The 18,742-nt window shown below is 50.6% G+C and overlaps 1 protein-coding gene across 2 annotated transcripts; it reads right to left on the bottom strand.

Moving 5' to 3' along the window:
• Nucleotides 1-698: 698 nt before the first annotated feature.
• Nucleotides 699-15,676, bottom strand: KCNJ9 (potassium inwardly rectifying channel subfamily J member 9). 2 transcript variants are annotated; one of them, XM_077841122.1, is made up of 3 exons: nucleotides 14,743-15,676; nucleotides 1,081-1,377; nucleotides 699-718 (listed from the first exon to the last, which is right to left on the bottom strand). In XM_077841122.1, the coding sequence occupies exons 1-3, from the start codon at nucleotides 15,674-15,676 to the stop codon at nucleotides 699-701; spliced, it is 1,251 nt and encodes a 416-aa protein (XP_077697248.1). The 2 variants fall into 2 exon arrangements, with proteins under 2 accessions (XP_077697248.1, XP_077697249.1); XM_077841123.1 differs by lacking the exon at nucleotides 699-718 and having other exon boundaries at nucleotides 1,064-1,377; nucleotides 14,743-15,544; nucleotides 15,632-15,676.
• Between the last annotated feature and the right edge of the window lie 3,066 nt (nucleotides 15,677-18,742).

Here is an 18,742-nt window from a genome sequence, read left to right as displayed (position 1 = left end):
AAGCCTTGGAAGGCAGAGGGGAGACGGCATGGCCATTTCAAAACCTTTTTTATTAAAAGAAAGCAAGAGAGACAGCAAGCTCGGGAGCTTTGGGGGTGCTAGTGTGTCTGAGCGCGGGGGAGGGCAGGGCACTGGGGACGTTCTATAGGTCACCCGACATCATGCTGCCCGTAGCTGGTCCTGGTCTTTGCTGCAATTCTCCCTCATTTCCTTTTTATCCATCTACCCTTCCCGTCCATGAGTTTAATCTTTGCATAAATCCCTCAACCTACTGAGTTACCCATCCAAAAGCCATGTTGACCACAGAGCTTGTCCTCATGGGTCCTTCTCCAGCTCATCTACCTACGTATTCAACTCCTTGACATTGCCCATCTATCTCTCCAGCTATGCAGATACACCAGTGCATAGCCCCCTTCCATCCACCCCACGGTCTGTGCACCCAGTCCCTCGCTCCTCTGTACACTTATCGAGCTGCTCCACACTCTTCTGCTTGCATAGTCGTCTTTCTGCAAGGCCGTTCTTCCAACGCTTCATACCATGCACTCCTCTTCCGTTGTCCCGTTCACTCATCCATCTTGTTCTTTGCTCCATCCTTCCATCCCACCCGTTTGCTCCAAAATGACACACCATCCCATGCGTCTATACAATTGATGTCACTGCTATAAAAACCCTCCTCCTGCTCCTTCGCAGAGCGGGCCTCATTCATTTATCTGTACAGCTATAAAATAGACATATGTGTATAAAGATCTGATTTATTACCTGCATATTCACCCCTCGCACACCACTCCGTCACATCTGCAGAATCTCTACCACTATCCATTTTACCCTGTTTTATAGACCCAAATAACTGGGTACATCTGCCATCCATTTGTCTCCCCATTCACTCTTCTCTCTACCTCCTTTGCCAGCTATCACTCTTTCCTCCGTTGATCCCTCCTTCCCAAACACCTGTCGCTTCATGAGTCTCCTTCCTCTCATCCTTCTACCATCCCCCAATCTTCCATTCTGCACCCGAACACTTTGTCCTTGGCTGGCTCCGTCTCCCCACCGCTGAACCATCCCACTACACCTTGGACTCACTCTCCGAGTTGGCCAGGCTGCCGTTCCTCTCCTTATCCCCTGCTTCTTTCTCTGTCCCTTCCTCCACCTTCTCATCCAGCCGGCTGGGGATGGACCAGTAGAGGTGGGCGTCCATGCGGGCCGTGGCCTCGGCCAGTTCCTTGGCGCTGCAGCTGGGCGTGGGCACTTCAAAGGTCTGGTGAAAGCTGTTGTAGTCCACCTCGTAGAAGCCATCCTCCAAGCTCAGCACTGACATGAAGCGATGTCCCCACAGCACCTCGTCCATCAGGTAGGAGCTCCGGGCCTGGCAGGTCATCCCTAGGGAAACAAGCGCAGCACTCATAAGGCAATAAGGCCTAGTCGGGAGGGCACTTGCCTAGGATACAGGAAACCAGGCTTCTATTCCCAGCTCTGAGCTGCTGGACAGCCTTGGGCAAGGCACTTCCCCTCTCTGTGCCTCAATTTCTCCTACTAACCAGTGTCCATTTAGACTGTAAGAGTACGTCTACACTGCAACTGGACACCCAGGATTGACCCATGCCAGCCGACTCTGGCTGCAGGGCTGTTTCATTGCAGTGTAAACATTCAGGCCCTAGGACAGTGCGAACATCTACACTGCAATGAAACAGCCCCAAAGCCTGAGCCCAAGTAAGGGCTCCTGTTGATCATTAGCTTTCCTTAGGGCTACAGCGATCCATAAACCCCCTACAATTATAATGGCTAGTGACAGAAAGCAAAGCTGAGGACAATCTAATAATTATTCAGTGCATTGCAACAGAAGGGGCTAAAGCGAAGCGTCTCCACGAACCCAGCACATAGCACATGGGCACAAAGGTCTGGGTCTCCATCCGCCTGCAATTGGTGGTAGACAGACAGGTTCCTAGAGCTGCCTGCTCCTTTACTGAGTCTACTAAGCTTTTGACCACAGTGATATCATGTAGCAGTGAGTTCCACAGGCTAATTGTGCGCTGCATGGAAAAACATCACCAGGTTCAGTTCTATTCCCTGGGAGTTGCATTCAGTGACATAGGGGGCCAGCAGAGGTCAGGGCATCCTTGGAGAACACCTGCTGTCTGCTGGACCAAGAGACAAGGAGGAGACAATCCTGGGGCAAACATTGGCCAGGAGGTGGGAAGTGCCCCCATTGCTGTTTACAACTGGTTTAGTTAGCACATGTTGAGTGGCACTCAGTGAACTCTGGCTTTGTCTTCACAGCAGGAAAGGGCGAGTTTTCCCATTGCTGTAGCTCTCTTGCTGGGAAATCAGGCGGGAGTCAAGACTGTGGAGTTTTTGCCATCGCTGAAGGAGGTCACACCTGGCTGGGGGAGCCTATAATGTTGACCCTACCTAGCTATATTGAAGTAAAAGCTACAGAGTCTTGTCTCCACTAGGGTTTCACAGTGAGAGAGCTAATTACGTACGTCAATATGTTCGTTATCTCGCTGAAAGAATACGCCAGTTTTGGCAGTGAAAACATGGAGTTGATCTGGAATAGTTCATCAATTTTAAATTCGCACTCGACCTTATTCTGGGTTAATTTTCATGGGCAGACTGTAACATGATCAGTGGACTGGGAATCAGAGGGCCCATGTTCCTTGAAGGGGCTGTTATTGAAGGGACTCTAGGGGAACAGGACACTGGCGGAGTTTGGCTGAAAGCAACTCAGCCACATGGATACAGCACTATATAGGATTTAATACATTTCCACGTGTTCACATGAGCCTGCATCCAGCTTCAGTCATTGCTAATGAAACACAGATAAATTCTCAGGCCTGGGTTACCCAGTTTTTGTCTTGGTATAAAGATGTTCGGTGGGGGGTGTGTGTGTGTGTGATTTTTTTACCCCTATATTTATGCTGGTACAACACAGTTAGGCTGTGGCTACATTGGGAGCGCCGTACTGGTATAGAAACCCCGGTATGTTACACACACAACTCGCTTCTGGTGTGGAAAGAAAAGGAGGACTTGTGGCACCTTAGAGACTAACCCATTTATTTGAGCATAAGCTTTCGTGAGCTACAGCTCACTTCATCGGATGCATACCGTGGAAACTGCAGCAGACTTTATATATACACAGAGAATATGAAACAATACCTCCTCCCACCCCACTGTCCTGCTGGTAATAGCTTATCTAAAGTAATCATCAGGTTAGGCCATTTCCAGCACAAATCCAGGTTTTCTCACCCTCCACCCCCCCACACAAATTCACTCTCCTGCTGGTGATAGCCCATCCAAAGTGACAACTCTTTACACAATGTGCATGATAATGAAGTTAGGCCATTTCCTGCACAAATCCAGGTTCTCTCACTCCCTCACCCCCCTCCAAAAACCTACCCCCATACACACACAGACTCACTCTCCTGCTGGTAATAGCTCATCCAAACTGACCACTCTCCAAGTTTAAAACCAAGTTAAACCAGAACATCTGGGGGGGGGGGGTAGGAAAAAACAAGAGGAAATAGGCTACCTTGCATAATGACTTAGCCACTCCCAGTCTCTATTTAAGCCTAAATTAATAGTATCCAATTTGCAAATGAATTCCAATTCAGCAGTTTCTCGCTGGAGTCTGGATTTGAAGTTTTTTTGTTTTAAGATAGCGACCTTCATGTCTGTGATTGCGTGACCAGAGAGATTGAAGTGTTCTCCGACTGGTTTATGAATGTTATAATTCTTGACATCTGATTTGTGTCCATTTATTCTTTTACGTAGAGACTGTCCAGTTTGACCAATGTACATGGCAGAGGGGCATTGCTGGCACATGATGGCATAAATCACATTGGTGGATGTGCAGGTGAACGAGCCTCTGATAGTGTGGCTGATGTTATTAGGCCCTGTGATGGTGTCCCCTGAATAGATATGTGGGCACAATTGGCAACGGGCTTTGTTGCAAGGATAAGTTCCTGGGTTAGTGGTTCTGTTGTGTGGTATGTGGTTGTTGGTGAGTATTTGCTTCAGGTTGCGGGGCTGTCTGTAGGCAAGGACTGGCTATCACCAGCAGGAGAGTGAATTTGTGGGGGGGGGGGTGGAGGGTGAGAAAACCTGGATTTGTGCTGGAAATGGCCTAACCTGATGATTACTTTAGATAAGCTATTACCAGCAGGACAGTGGGGTGGGAGGAGGTATTGTTTCATATTCTCTGTGTATATATAAAGTCTGCTGCAGTTTCCACGGTATGCATCTGATGAAGTGAGCTGTAGCTCACGAAAGCTCATGCTCAAATAAATTGGTTAGTCTCTAAGGTGCCACAAGTACTCCTTTTCTTTTTGCGAATACAGACTAACACGGCTGTTACTCTGAAACCTGTCAAATAAGTTTGTTAGTCTCTAAGTGCCACAAGCCCTCCTTTTCTTTTTGCGAATACAGACTAACATGGCTGCTACTCTGAAACCTTCTGGTGTGGAGGTAACTGTATCCCCAAGAGCAAGTTACAGCTGTAAAAGTTCAGTTTTGCTGGTCTAGCGGCTGCAGACTTCTGCCAGCACAGCTTTGCCGGTTAGGGATCCAGTGCTGGCAGAAGTCTGTGGTGGAGCGGTCTGATTGCTCACAGCTCCAGTATGAAACTGGAGAAAAGCCTGTTGAGAGTCTTTGGATTACGTTTAGAGGAGAGAGCGACAAGGGTGATGTCGTGGTGGGCGTCTGCTACAGACCACTGGACCAGGGGGATGAGGTAGACGGGGCTTTCTTTGGACAACTAACAGAAGTTTCCAGATCACAGGCTCTGGTTCTCATGGGGGACTTCAATCATCCTGACATCTGCTGGGAGAGCAATACAGCGGTGCACAGACAATCCAGGAAGTTTTTGGGAAGTGTAGGGGGCAATTTCCTGGTGCAAGTGCTGGAGGAACCAACTAGCGCCTCTTGACCTGCTGCTCACAAACCGGGAAGAATTGGTAGGGGAAGGAGAAGTGGGTGGCAACCTGGGCAGCAGTGTCCATGAGATGGTCAAGTTCAGGATCCTGACAAAAGGAAGAAAGGAGAGCAGCAGAATACGGACCCTGGACTTCAGAAAAGCAGACTTTGACTCCCTCAGGGAACTGGTGGGCAGGATCCCCTGGGAGCCTAATATGAGGGGGAAAGGAGTGCAGGAGAGCTGGCTGTATTTTAAAGAATCCTTATTGAGGGCACAGGAACAAACCATCCCAATGTGCAGAAAGAATAAAAAATATGGCAGGCGACCAGCTTGGCTTAACAGAGAAATCTTCGGTGAGCTTAAACTCAAAAAGGAAGCTTACAAGAAGTGGAAACTTGGGCAGATGACTAGGGAGGAGTATAAAAATATTGCTCGAGCCTGCAGGGGTGTAATCAGGAAGGCCAGGGCACAACTGGAGTTGCAGTTAGCAAGGGATGTGAAGGGTAACAAGAAGGGTTTCTCCAGGTATGTTAGCAACAAGAAGGAGGTAAGGGAAAGTGTGGGACCCTTACTGAAAGGGGGAGGCAACCTAGTGACAGATTATGTGGAAAAGCTGAAGTACTCAATGCTTTTTTTGCATCTGTCTTCACAGACAAGGTCAGCTCCCAGACTGCTACACTGGGCAACACAGTATGGGGAGGAGGTGAGCAGCCCTCAGAGGTGAAAGAACAGGTTAACGTCTATTTAGAAAAGCTGGACATGCACAAGTCCATGGGTCCAGTTCTAATGCATCCAAGGGTGCTGAGGGAGTTGGCGGATGTGATTGCAGAGCCATTGGCCATTATCTTTGAAAACTTGTTGCGATCGGGGGAGGTCCCGGATGACTGGAAAAAGGCAAATATAGTGCCCATCTTTAAAACAGGGAAGAAGGAGAATCCAGGGAACTATAGACCGGTCAGCCTCACCTCAGTCCCTGGAAAAATCATGGAGCAGGTCCTCAAGGAATCCATTTTGAAGCACTTGGAGGAGAGGAAAGTGATCAGGAACAAGCAACATAGATTCACCAAGGGCAAGTCATGCCTGATGAACCTGATTGCCTTCTATGATGAGATAACTGGCCCTGTGGATATGGGGAAAGTGGTGGATGTGATATACCTTGACTTTAGCAAAGCTTTTGATATGGTCTCCCACAGTATTCTTGCCAGCAAGTTAAAAAAGTATGGATTGGATGAATGAACTATAAGGTGGATAGAGAGCTGGCTAGATCATCAGGCTCAATGGGTAGTGATCAACAGCTTGATGTCTAGCTGGCAGCTGGTATCAAGCGGAGTGCCCCAGGGGTCTGTCCTGGTGCCGGTTTTGTTCAACATCTTCATTAATGATCCAGATGATAGGAAGGATTACACCCTCAGCAAGTTCATGGATGACACTAAGCTTGGGGGAGAGCTAGATACGCTGGAGGGTAGGGATAGGGTCCAGAGTGACCTATTGGAGGATGGGGCCAAAAGAAATCTGACGAGGTTCAACAAGGACAAGTGCAGAGTGCTGCACTTATGATGGAAGAATCCCAGGCACCGCTACAGGCTGGGGACCGAATGGCTCGGCAGCAGTTCTGCAGAAAAGGACCTGGGGATTAAAGTGGACGAGAAGCTGGATATGAGTCAGCAGTGGGCCCCATTGCCAAGAAGGCTAGTGGCATATTGAGCTGTATTAGTAGAAGCATTGCCAGTAGATAGAGGGAAATGATTATTCCCCTCTATTCGGCACTGGTGAGTCCACATCTGGAGTATTGTGTCTAGTTTTGGGCCCCCCATTACAGAAAGGATGTGGACAAATTGGAAAGAGTCCAACGGAAGGCAACAAAAATGATTAGGGGGCTGGGGCACATGGCTTACGAGGAGAGGCTGAGGGAACTGGTCTTATTTAGTCTCCAGAAGAGAAGAGTGAGGGGGGATTTGATAGCAGCCTTCAACTACCTAAAGCGGGTTCCAAAGAGGACGGAGCTCGGCTGTTCTCAGCAGTGGCAGATGACAGAACAAGAAGCAATGGTCTCAAGTTGCAGTGGGGGAGGTTTAGGTTGGATATTAGGAAAAACTATTTCACGAGGAGGGTGATGAAGCACTGGAATGGGTTACCTAGGGAGGTGGTGGAATCTCCATCCTTAGAGGTTTAAGGCCCGGTTTGACAAAGCCCTGGCTGGGATGATTTGGTTGGTGTTGGTCCTGCTTTGAGCAGGGGGTTGGACTAGATGACCTCCTGAGGTCTCTTCCAACCCTAATCTTCTATGATTCTATGACCTGGACTTAGAGTGGTATAAAGGTGCTTTATGATCTAAAGATGAAAAGTGCTATATAAAAGCTAGGTATTAATTATTTTACCAGCATAGCATTTTCACCTTCTCGTGTGGGAATAGTTTCACCAGGATAAGCACATTTATATCAATATAATGTGCCCACCATCAGAGGATTGGGCTCCTATCTGCATTTTAGGCACCTAAATACCTTTAAAAGTCCAATCCCTAGATACAGCAATGATGTAGGTAGGATAAGAAGTAGGACAGAATAGAATAGAACCCAAACTGCGAGGCCCTGCTGTGTTTCAGCTCAACTCCCATAGCAGGACTTAGGCTGCCTGGTTCTAGGACTCACCACAAACATCTGTGTCCTGGAATGAGCACTCGGGGAGAGTCCAGACCAGCCTGTGCAAATGTGTTAATTATCTTGAGTTAATTGACAATCAATTTACTTGAGCTATAACCTCTTCTGTAGCAGGACTTACCTGCAGGGGGAAAAACTAAGGGGTGAATTTAAATGGGTATAACCTTCATATGGACACTTATCTCAGTATAAGCAGGGTCTTTTTCAGTTTAGCTTATGTCACTTGGGAAGGGGGTTAAAGATAAACCAAACAACAACCACTCTTGTACTGGAGTGCTGCATGTCCACTTGGCGAGGTACACCGGTATAACTCGAGGGGGTTTTAACTGTCCAGGTCCAATGATAGTGATATGACTGATAACGCTTTCCTATGTAGACAAGCCCCCGAAGTTTTTGTGGAGAACCTGGGACTGGCTTTGGGTTTGTAATAAACCCTTTGGGAGGAGAGAAAAGATCTGTACGATCCTAGATTCTGAGCCCAGAAGGGACTAGCTTGACCTGCTGAAAAACTATAGAACTATAGTTAGGCTATAGTCAGGCTATAGAACTTCGCTGGATTAATTCCTAGTTGAACTAGAGTAAATCTATTACAAAAATATCCAGTCTTGATTTAGAAATTGCCAGAGATGGAGAATCCCCCACAGCACTTGGCACATTGTTCCAATGGGTAATTACCCTCACTGCTAAAAATGTGCACCTAATCTCCTGTCTGAATGTATCTAGCTTCAGCTTCCAGCCATTACATCTTGTTATACCTTTGTCTGCTGGACTGAAGAGCCCATTATCAAATGTTTATTCCTCATGTTAGACAGTGATCAAGTCACCCCTTAGCGTTCCCTTTGTTAAGATGAATAGATTGAGCTCCTAGAGCCTATGACCACAAGGCAGGTTTTCTAATCCCTCAATCATCCTCTTGGCCCTTCTCTGAACCCTCTCCAATATATCAACACCCTTCTTGAATTGTGGGCAGCAGAGGTGATAGAATGGAAAGAGAAGTAGTGAGAGAAAAGAGAAACAACCAGTGGGTAATCGTGAAAGAGTCTGAAAGCAGAATGGGAGAAAGATAGTGAAAGAGTGAGAGAAAGTGAAATTGATCAAAAGGAGCGAAAAATAAGTGAGAGAAGAGAGAGTAAATGAGAGGGTGATAGTGAAAGAGGAGAATGGGGAGGGGGCTGTTTGGAACTGGAGGTTATGTTGCAGTGTGCACATCATGTACTCAGCTAGTTGGCATGGCCCGGCGCTGCCATCCATTCCTCTTACACTTGCATTCACTCCAGCCATTCAGAGGGATTAGCCTTGTATAATCATGATCAATCAAAGCATTAAGCTTCAGCCTGGATAAAAGATACATGGATCCTAACTAATGCTGAAATCCCTGGGAGAGGCAGCCTGGCCCACCCTCTCGGAGGTCAGAGCGCAGACTCCGTCGGGACGCAGAGAAGAGCTTGTTGGGGCCCAGACAAGATGTAAGGAGGCGAAATTCCCATTGGGCTAGTGCCCCAATAGGGGGCGGGGTGGGGAGGGAGCACGTGGAAAGAAAAGATGATCAGCTTCCAAAATTAGGGCCAGAGAATCAGTGACACACTCAGTGCACATGACAGCAGGTGACCAGGGTTTATGGGCTTCATGCCCATCCTGCTGGGGCACTGCCAGTATCATCCAATCCCAGGAACACCCCCCTGCCCGTCCCCCCTTACACTGGTTGCAGGGCACATAGGGAGAGGGCATCATAGCTCATCATGGAGCATCAGTGAAGTACCAGGGCCACCTACAGGTGCAAATGTGCCATGCACCCCTTTGTTTACAGCTCGCTTCTGCAACCACGTCCCCAGCCTAGCTGGTGTTTCCAATGCACCCGTCACCATGGTATCTGGGACCGCTTATATTTGGGGCAGAGGCTGCCCTTTGCCTGGTGACACTGCCCACTGGGAAGGGTCAAAATACAGGCTGCTGGTTTGCTTTCAAAGGGCAGATCAGAGCCTGGCCAGAGAGACAGATAATCCCTGGGAATGTAGTGTTCAGAAAGGATCCAGCTGCCGTGTGTCTGACTCTTCTTCCCCCCTCAGTTGATAACCATCAGCAATAATAACTGAGTGCCCAGCTGGTGAATCAAGCGCCCGCATGTGAAATTCAAATCCTGTACATATGCAACCACCAGCAACATGCAACCACCTCTGAGGCAGGGGCATCATTTCAGAAACATTCAGGGGTAGGGCCATGTTGTGTGTCAGCATATGGAACATGACATGTGATTATATTGTATCTGGCAAAGTCAGGGTGGGGAGTGGAAGAGATAATGGAATATACAGACCTGTGAAAAGTCGGCGGGGGGGGGGAACCAAGTTTAGGGGAGCAACTGTCCCCTTGCTCCATAGCAACTAACACCCTTACTCTGGGGCGGGATGCCATTTGACAGTCATGCTCATTGCATAGGCATACACAGCTCCTTTCATCTGGCTGGATCCCACCAGAGTGCACCAGTTTCATCGTGCCCTCATGTCAGAGGGCACAGAGGCAGCATAGTCCATAGGATGGAGCAGAGACCTGGGACTCTGAAGATCCAGGTTCTGCTCCTAGCTCTATACTGTGTGACCTTGCACAAGCCCCTTCCCTGCTCTGTGCCTCAGTTTCCCCATCTGTAAATGGGGGGTAATGATGCTCTGTTTTGAGCAGAAACTTCAGGGACAATTTTGTAGGATCGTTATGATGATGGTGCTGTAATGTCACTGTAACATCCAAGACTGGCCCCCTGGTCCGCTACGTGCTGTGCGTCCACCTACCAAGAGGCAGTCCCTGCTGTGAAGACACTGCAAATAGACAAGACAGACACAGGACGGGAGGGGACTGAGAGGCACAGGCCTGCGCAAGGTCACACGCCATAGCTCGGGTCTCCTGATTCCCAGGGCAGGGAAGTGGCCTAACCACTCACCCACACTGCTTCTCTCGCAGCCTACCGCCTTTGTTCCATAAGAGTTCTGATGCAGCTGTAGGCTTGCCAGAAAGACCACAGGGCCGGAGAAGTCGGGGGCTGATCCCCAGTCAACCCTCCTATGAGGGAGGCACGTAGCTCTCGCCCAGGGGATGCATCTGCTCTTGACCTGCTCCTACCCTCGCTCAGAGCCAGCCAAGAGGCAGAATTCTCCACTGGTGACATGGGCCTGGGTTGCCGTGGTGACGAACGTTGCACTTAACGGCAGGGTTACATAACTCCCCGTGATGTGACGGGGCGAGGAACAGGTTTAAAAATAAAAGCTGCTGCTCCCATGTCCAGGAGCAAGGGACGAGGGGGAGAGAATGGACAGGAAGGCCGTGAGCCCTGGGAAGATGGGGCCCTGGGGAGAATTTTTTCAACAAATCCCCAGGAGGCAGGATCCTGTCCTTCATCATCTCTGTGCTGCCCAGAGCATGGCAGCCAGGCTGGGCTGCGGCTGAGGCCATTGCTTGGTCTCCCCTCTTAGCCAAAGTGCCACTGGAAAATTTCCACAGAACGCCCGGGATTTGACACTATAAGAATGAGACCTAGCACATCTCCTCTGTCGCTTTCAGAGCAGCTCAGGATCCTTGTCCCCCTTTCGCAGCTGGGCAAACTGAGGCAGAGGGGTGACGTGAGCTGCCCAAAGTCACCCAGCCAGCCAGTGACAGAGGCCGAGAGAGTTCCCGGGTTTCCTGAGTCGCTGTCCAGTGCTCTGTCCGCTAGAACACACTGCCGGCCATTTTGGCTGTTTCCATCAGTGTTTAGATGGCTGGGGCATGGTCTCTGGGTTAGAGTTTAGAGACCTGGATTCTAGTCCTACTGACTCACTGGGTCGCTTCAGGCAAATCTCTTCCCCTCACTGTGCCTCAGTTTCCACACCAGTATCCTGGTGAGACTACAACCTCACTGTGTCTGCCTTGTCTAGTCAGACTGTGGGCATTTCCAGACAGGGACTGTATCCAGCGCTTAATTTGTAATGAAAGAAGTCCCAGGGCTCAAGCAATTAGGTGCGGGGGGGCTCAAGCAATTTTTTTACTTTTATAACTGACATGGGAAGCCCAGAGGTGCCGGGGCTCTGAACTGCCAAGCCTAGAGGTGCCGGGGCTCAGCCCTGGCACAAATTAAGCACTGACTGTGTCTCATTATGCGTCTGTGAAGCACCCTCCACAATAGGACCCTGATCTTGGTTAGAGTTTGTGCAGTGTCAAACCCAATGTGGCCCCAATCTCAGTCAGGATCTGGGCTGCACCTGGCACAATGGGGACCCTGATCTCAGCTGGGGTCTGTGCAATTCCTGGGGCAATGGGAGCCCTGATCTTAGTTGGGTCTCTGCAGTGCCCAGCCCAATTCGGGGGGTCCTGAGCTCAGACAGGCTCTGGGTAGTGCCCAGCACAATGGGGCCCTGACTTCATTTGGTGCCTCTATGTGCCACTGCAATACAAATCACAATTCGCTACCTACTTCATAGCAGTTCTGTGAGGGTTAACAGACGTCTGAAAAGTGCTTTGAACATACAACCCCCATACTGAAATGCAAAGCCCAGCAGTTCTCAAACTGTATTCTGGGAAGGCCTCGTGGTCTGTGGGCAGATGGCTGGGCACAAGGTTCTGGCTGCTGTAACACTTGCTCCGGATGCTAGATTGTGCCAACAGACAGCTAGAATAAAACCTGTGCCCGCTCTGTATCTCTCCCAGAACGCCACGTCTCTGAGGTTCACAAAAGGAGGGCCCAGGGGCTGCTGTCGCTATGGACCTGCAAAAGGAAAGGTTGCAGCACTCCCTGGCTATCTGCCGCTGCTTATCTGGCCCCATCATGGCAGACCCTGAGTGCCTCACAAACCTCAATGAATGTAGCCTCACATCACCCATGGGGGGCAGCATTATTAGCCCAGCTTTAAAGGGTAGTGTGGTCGAGTGAATAAAGCACTGACCTGGCGCTCAGGAGACCTGGGTTTTAGTCCCATCTCTGCCACTGACCTGCTGCATGACCTTGGGCAAGTCATTTCCACTCTTGGTGCCTTGGGTTCTTTGCCTGTCTAATCTAAATCAGGAACTGTTTGGGGGCAGGGACTGCCTCTATGTGTCTGTGCAGCATCCGGCATGATGGTGCCGTGGGGCTTCTAGGCACTACCCTACTATAAATAATAATCGTCACAGTGTGACAGATGGGGAATCTGAGGTGCGGAAAGGTCAGGGTTTACATTTTTGAAAGGGAGAAGTGATCTGGCGGGGGAGGGGGCTGAATTCGTGACAGGAGCTGGATTTTCAGTTGCGGGGGGTGGGGGGGGGTCAGCACTCAAAGCCATTAGTCACAGCTGAAAACTAAGAGCTATGTGTCTTTAAGGGTCACGCAGGGAGCCTGTGGGAGCCCCAGAAATTGAATCCCGATCCCCCGAGCCCCTGTCCAGTGCCTTAATCACACAGCCACTGCCACCCGAAGAGCCCTCTTCACTACAGTGCACGTCCTGTTCGATTACATCGATCAGCGGCCAATGGAACTGGTGCGTAACAGCGAAGAGAACAGCTAGCTAGCACTGCAGCACAGAAGTGCCCGCTTCAGAGCAGAAGGCCTCCAGCACCCTGAGCAGCACAGATTTCATTTACACAAAGGCTCCAGGTCATTAACAGGGAATAAATGACGCATTCCCACCACCAGCTTCTGTCAATGGTGTGATGGTTTATTGCCTGTACTTGACATGAAGCTTCAGAATAAAGGAGAATTGTTTTTAACTTCTTCAGAGTAATGGTGATTCATTCCCTACTGATTGAATAAAACAGGAATTGCTGTTTATTTAATGATCTTCTCTTAGGGTTCCTATTTCTTCCAGCTGTCCTTTTTTTTTCTTTTTCGTTTTTAATTAACTAACTCAAATGCACCCAATATATTATTATCTGGATAAAGGTAGTGCTTACAGACCATAACCAAGATCAGACTGAGAGTGGGGCCCCACTGTGCCAGGCGCTGCACACAGTCCTTCCCCGAAATCAGTGCCCCATCGTGCCAGGCACTGCACAGACATACAGGGATAGACAGTTCCTGCCTGAAAGAGCTCACAGTGTAAATTCCCATTTTACAGCTGGGGAACCTGATGCCCAGTGAGAGATTGTGACCAATCCAAAAATCAAAGGGAGTAAGTGGCAGAGCCAGAACTGAACCCAGATCACATAGCTCTGAGCCAGTGCCTTGTACCCATGATCTGTGTAAGCATTTTACCTCTACCTTCATGGGTTATCAGAGGGTTTTGTACCAGTGGCCTGGATCCCACTTTTAGCATTGCAGCACAGACCTCTCTCAACCTCTTGAGCAAAAGGAATAATTCCATTAGCTGTCAGGAGTAGTAGGTTGTTATCCTTTAAGTGGCTCTGTTGCTTCCATTGCTATATGGATGAGATGTGACCAGGAATGAGGCAGGAGGTGAGCTCCAGGGGAGATCAGGAGTGAGGCTGACAGAGATGGCAGAACACCAGACAACCACAGGCTTCTTTGGAGTTGGATCGCAAAGAGGCTACATATGTGGGGAGGAAACCAGACGGCATGGGGAGGAATGTAATAGGCTGGCACACTCCCCACTGTGGATCCAGCTGGGGAATGGCAAGTGAGCTTTCTCAACTCACTGAGGCTAGGAGGCACTGCCCGCCCAGAAACAAGACAAATAGGAGCAGGCTGTCTGGGGAGGGAGCACCTAGGGTGTGGGCTGAGCAGTCCTGAGGTAGAATCCCAGGTGAGCCCAGCCTGGGGAAAAGTCTTGGTCTGGATTCCTATGGGCAAAAAAGGACACACCCCGCCCCTGTAAGTGATGTGTTCTGACCCAGTGCAGCTGCTCAGGGGTGCAAGTGGAGCAGCCACATGCTCACCTCCAAGTTAAATGCTGCCCAAGACCTGGATTGGATCCAGCCTGGGCCCAGGACGAACTCACTCTGAACCTTGTCCCTAAACTGGCTGGGAAAGTGTGAACCTAGGATAGGCTCAAAACCTGGACTGGAGTTTGTGTGAGACTAGAACGGACTCAGTCCAAATATGGTCCCAAAACTGAACAAGAACTAGTGAGAGTCTGGATTAGGCCCAAATCTGGACTAGATCCAGGGCAAGACTGGGGCAGATTCAAGGTAAACCCTGTCCCCAAACCAGCATTAGCCTGGGTTAGGCCCAAAACCCATCCTAGTCCAGTATGATCCTGGGGGACCCCAGGCAAAACATCTTACCTGTGGCCTCCACCATCCCTTCCAAAATGACGACAATCTCAAACTCATCCTTCGCCAGCTGCTCCCTGGAGACCTCCCAGAAGGGGCTGTGCTCATTGATCTCGTGGCTGATGATGAGGGGCGAGACCAGGAAGAGGCGGTCATCGCCCGTCTCGAAGCCCACGTTGATGTCTGTCTGGTTGAGGGGGATAAACTCCCCCTCCTGGGTCTGCTTGGACTTGATCAGCTTGGCCCGGATGGAGGCCTCCACAATGTGGGAGCTGCGCAGGTCCCCAACCCGGAACATGAGGCACAGGTGGTCGTCGCGCAGCGAGACCACGGCGTGGGAGGAGAAGACGAGGGTCTCGGCCCGCTTGTTGGGCTGGGAGATCTTGACGAACATGCAGCCCACCATGAAGGCGTTGACCATGGAGCCCAGGATGGCCTGCAGCAACAAGAGGATGATGCCTTCAGGACACTTGTCTGTAATGACCCGGTGACCATAGCCAATGGTGGTCTCCGTCTCAATGGAGAAGAGGAAGGCCGAGACGAACCCATTGAGGTTGTTGACACAGGGCGTCCAGGTGTGGTCCTCCAGGTGGTCCAGGTCGCCACGGCAATAGGCAATGAACCACCAGATGAGGCCAAAGAAGAGCCAGGTGATGGCATAGGCCAGGGTGAAGACCAACAGGCTGAAGCGCCACTTGAGGTCCACCAGGGTGGTGAAGATGTCCGTGAGGTAGCGGTAGGTCTCCCGCACGTTGCCGTGCTGCACGTTGCACTTGCCGCCCTTCTCCACATACCGCTGGCGCCTTTTCTTCTTCTCGGCCTTCTCCCGCTCGTTATCCCTGCGGAGCCGCGCTGAGGCCTTGGACGGGCGGGAACAGAGCGGGGGCTTTGCCTCACTCACCGGAGTCTCGGGGATGGTGGAGAAGCCAGAGTTCTCCTTCGCCATCTTAGCACCCTGGAGGCTAGCTGCCCCGGCCAAGCTCCTTAGAGTCTGAGGGAGCAAGCAGGACACTGGGGATAAATAGATGCACCCCCCACTTTCCCAGTAAGGACACTTAACTCTTATAGCGCTGAGGACCTACAGACCCACCTCCAGTGCTCCCTCTACCCCCCACTATGGTGTCCCAGCTCTTCGATCAACTCTTGATTATCTCCCTGGTGACCCCTAACTCCCCTTACTCCTCAGGCTTTCCCTCAACTCCTGATTGCTCCCCTGGTGCCCCCCAACTTCCCTGAACCCCAGACCCAACCCTGACTGCCCCCCAGCAGCTCCCAAACTCCCCGCAACCCCCCAGACACAACCCCAACTCCTGATTGCTCTCCTGGATGTTCCCCAACTCTCCTCAACCATCCCAAATCCAACTCCAACTCCTGACTGCCCCCCAGTGACCCTCAACTCCCCTCAACCCCATCCCCCCCGAACCCAACCCCAACTCCAGACTTCCCTCTTGCAACCCCCAACGCCTCTAAACCCCCTCAGGCTTATCCCCCAACTCCTGATTGCCTTCCTGGTGCCCCCTGACTCCCCTCAACCCCAGACCAACCCCTAACCCCTGATTGCCCCCAGTGACTCCAACTCTGCATAACCACCCTTCCAGGTCCACCCCCAATTCCTGATTATCTCCATGGTGCCCCCCACTCCCCATAGCCCCCTAAATCCCTCCCAACTTCTGATCTTGCCTTCTAGCCCCCACTCAAAATACAGCCCCTCAGAGCCCCAACCTGGCTCCCGCTCCCCTTCCATGGGCCTGGCTTCCTGCCAGCTCCCTTCCCTGAGCTGCCCCCACACTTGCCCTGTGCCACCCCTCCTGGGCTATGGGCTGCCAGCATGGCTCAGTGGTGAGGGCCCCAGGCTCTGCCACTGATTGCCTGGCCTTGGGTAAAGTCCCTGTGCCTCAGTTTCCCCCTCCCTCTGTGCAACGGAGGGTGATAGCACTCATCCTGCTGCTCAGGGCACTCTGGGGTAGAGGGAGGAGTGAACAGAGCAGAGACATTTAGGGATGATTTAGTTGGGGATTGGTCCTGCTTTGAGCAGGGGGTTGGACTAGATGACCTCCTGAGGTCCCTTCCAACCCTGATATTCTATGATTCTATGATTAGCAGAGCCTTGACGGGAGGAAGAAGCCAGTGGCCGTCCCCACCAGCCCCTCCCCAGCGCCCGTGGCTGAGCTGGCTAATGTACTCAGGAGCTCACCAGGGGGTAGTCGGCATTGCAGCAGAATTGGCATTGTTCAGCATGCAGACTAGCAGGGGGTGGGGTTCCATCCTAGGATCCTCTAGCACTGTCTGGGTTTCTGCACAGCAGAGGTACACGTCATTTACCCAGTTACCCCACCTCACTTCTGAAGGGCTGGGGCAAGGCTGATCTCCTCTCGGACTGGTGGAGAGCATCTCCAGGGCCCCTGGAGTCCTGCTTCCTGAAGCACCCTCTGCAGAGCTCAGACGAGGGGGGTCATTTATCACAGTAGTTTCTGTGATGTGGATACGGATCAAAATAAAACTCTGATGTGAAGAGGCTCCAATGCATGGCACCTCCCATCACCGAGCTCTGGGGACTGAACTGAGACCTACAAACTCATTGCACTGAGCCCATGGAGCAGCCGTGAGGCTCAGGTGACTTTCAGTCATTAGAGAGCACGTAAACCACTGACTGAAACTGCTTTGGAGTGTGTCCACTGGGATTAGGCCCAAAATTTAGATATTGTAAAGGGGGGGAAATGAGTTTTAATGAGCTAGATTTTGGGGATCCAGTTTTTAGTCTCTTCACAGGCAAAACTCCTGTTGAGCTACAGTGATTTAAAAAAAAAAAAAAAAACCCTGCATCAGAACTGGACCAAAACTTCAGGATTTAGCTCAGCACAAACAGAAATGTGAGATCCTCATCTGGGAGTCTGTGTCCAGTTTTGGGCCCCACACTACAAGAAGGATGTGGAAAAATTGGAAAGCGTCCAACAGAGGGCAACAAAAATGATTAGGGGACTGGAACACATGACTTATGAGGAGAGGCTGAGGGAACTGGGATTGTTTAGTCTGAGGAAGAGAAGAATGAGGTGGGATTTGATGGCTGCTTTCAACTACCTGAAAGGGGGTTCCAAAGAGGATGGATCTAGACTGTTCTCAGTGGTAGCAGATGACAGAACGAGGAGTAATGGTCTCAAGTTGCAGTGGGGGAGGTTTAGGTTGGATATTAGGAAAAATGTTTTCACGAGGAGGGTGGTGAAGCACTGGAATGGGTTACCTAGGGAGGTGGTGGAATCTCCTTCCTTAGAGGTTTTTAAGGTCAGGCTTGACAAAGCCCTGGCTGGGATGATTTAGTTGGGGGTTGGTCCTGCTTTGAGCAGGGGGTTGGACTAGATGACCTCCTGAGGTCCCTTCCAACCCTGATATTCTATGATTCTATGATCCTGAGCACAGCATCTCTAGGCTGGTGTGCCGCAGAACCAGGATGTGCAACTGACCAGAAAGACAACCGTGAAACTGACTAGGATGCCCTCAGCTGAATGACCTGCAGAAAATCAACCAAACAGCATCCACAGCGAACAGTGAATGGGAGCATTCACAAGCGGTATGGCCTTGACTCTCCCCAGCCCTGCATACTGATGAGCTGATGATGTTTTACATAAAGTTTGCCCAGGTGTAATAATAACACCTAATTCTTACATAGTGCTTTTCTCCAGTAGTCTCAAGGCACTTTACAGAAGAGGTCAGTATCATTATCCTCATTTTACGGGTGGGGAAACTGAGACACAGGGAGGCCAAGTGGCTTGCCCAAGATCACTGAGCAAGCCAGTGACAGAGCCAGGAATAAAGCAAATATCTTCAGAGTGTCCGTCTAGAGCTCTGTCCACTAGCCACGCTGGGTGCAAGGGAGGGGAGAATTAAGACCTTTCTGTTTTAATAACCGCAAATGTCAGTAACACAGTGGTGAGGTTTGGGCCCCTCTGAACTGCTGCTTAGCAACCCCCACAATTGCTCCCTGCAACACACTGATTCCCCAATGTTGCTACACAGC

Source organism: Eretmochelys imbricata, chromosome 24 (assembly GCF_965152235.1).
Source record: "Eretmochelys imbricata isolate rEreImb1 chromosome 24, rEreImb1.hap1, whole genome shotgun sequence".
Taxonomy (NCBI): domain Eukaryota; kingdom Metazoa; phylum Chordata; order Testudines; family Cheloniidae; genus Eretmochelys; species Eretmochelys imbricata.
This window is presented reverse-complemented; position numbering and strand designations above follow the sequence as displayed.

Excerpts from the sequence above, each read along its gene's own strand:
- KCNJ9 (XM_077841122.1), bottom strand. The coding sequence starts at position 15,676 with ATGGCGAAGGAGAACTCTGGCTTCTCCACCATCCCCGAGACTCCGGTG. Across the intron at positions 1,378-14,742 it reads AGGGATGGTGGAGGCCACAG|GGATGACCTGCCAGGCCCGG; the intron begins GTAAGATGTTTT and ends TTGTTTCCCTAG. Across the intron at positions 719-1,080 it reads CAGCCTGGCCAACTCGGAGA|CTGTACAGATAAATGAATGA; the intron begins GTGAGTCCAAGG and ends TCTATTTTATAG.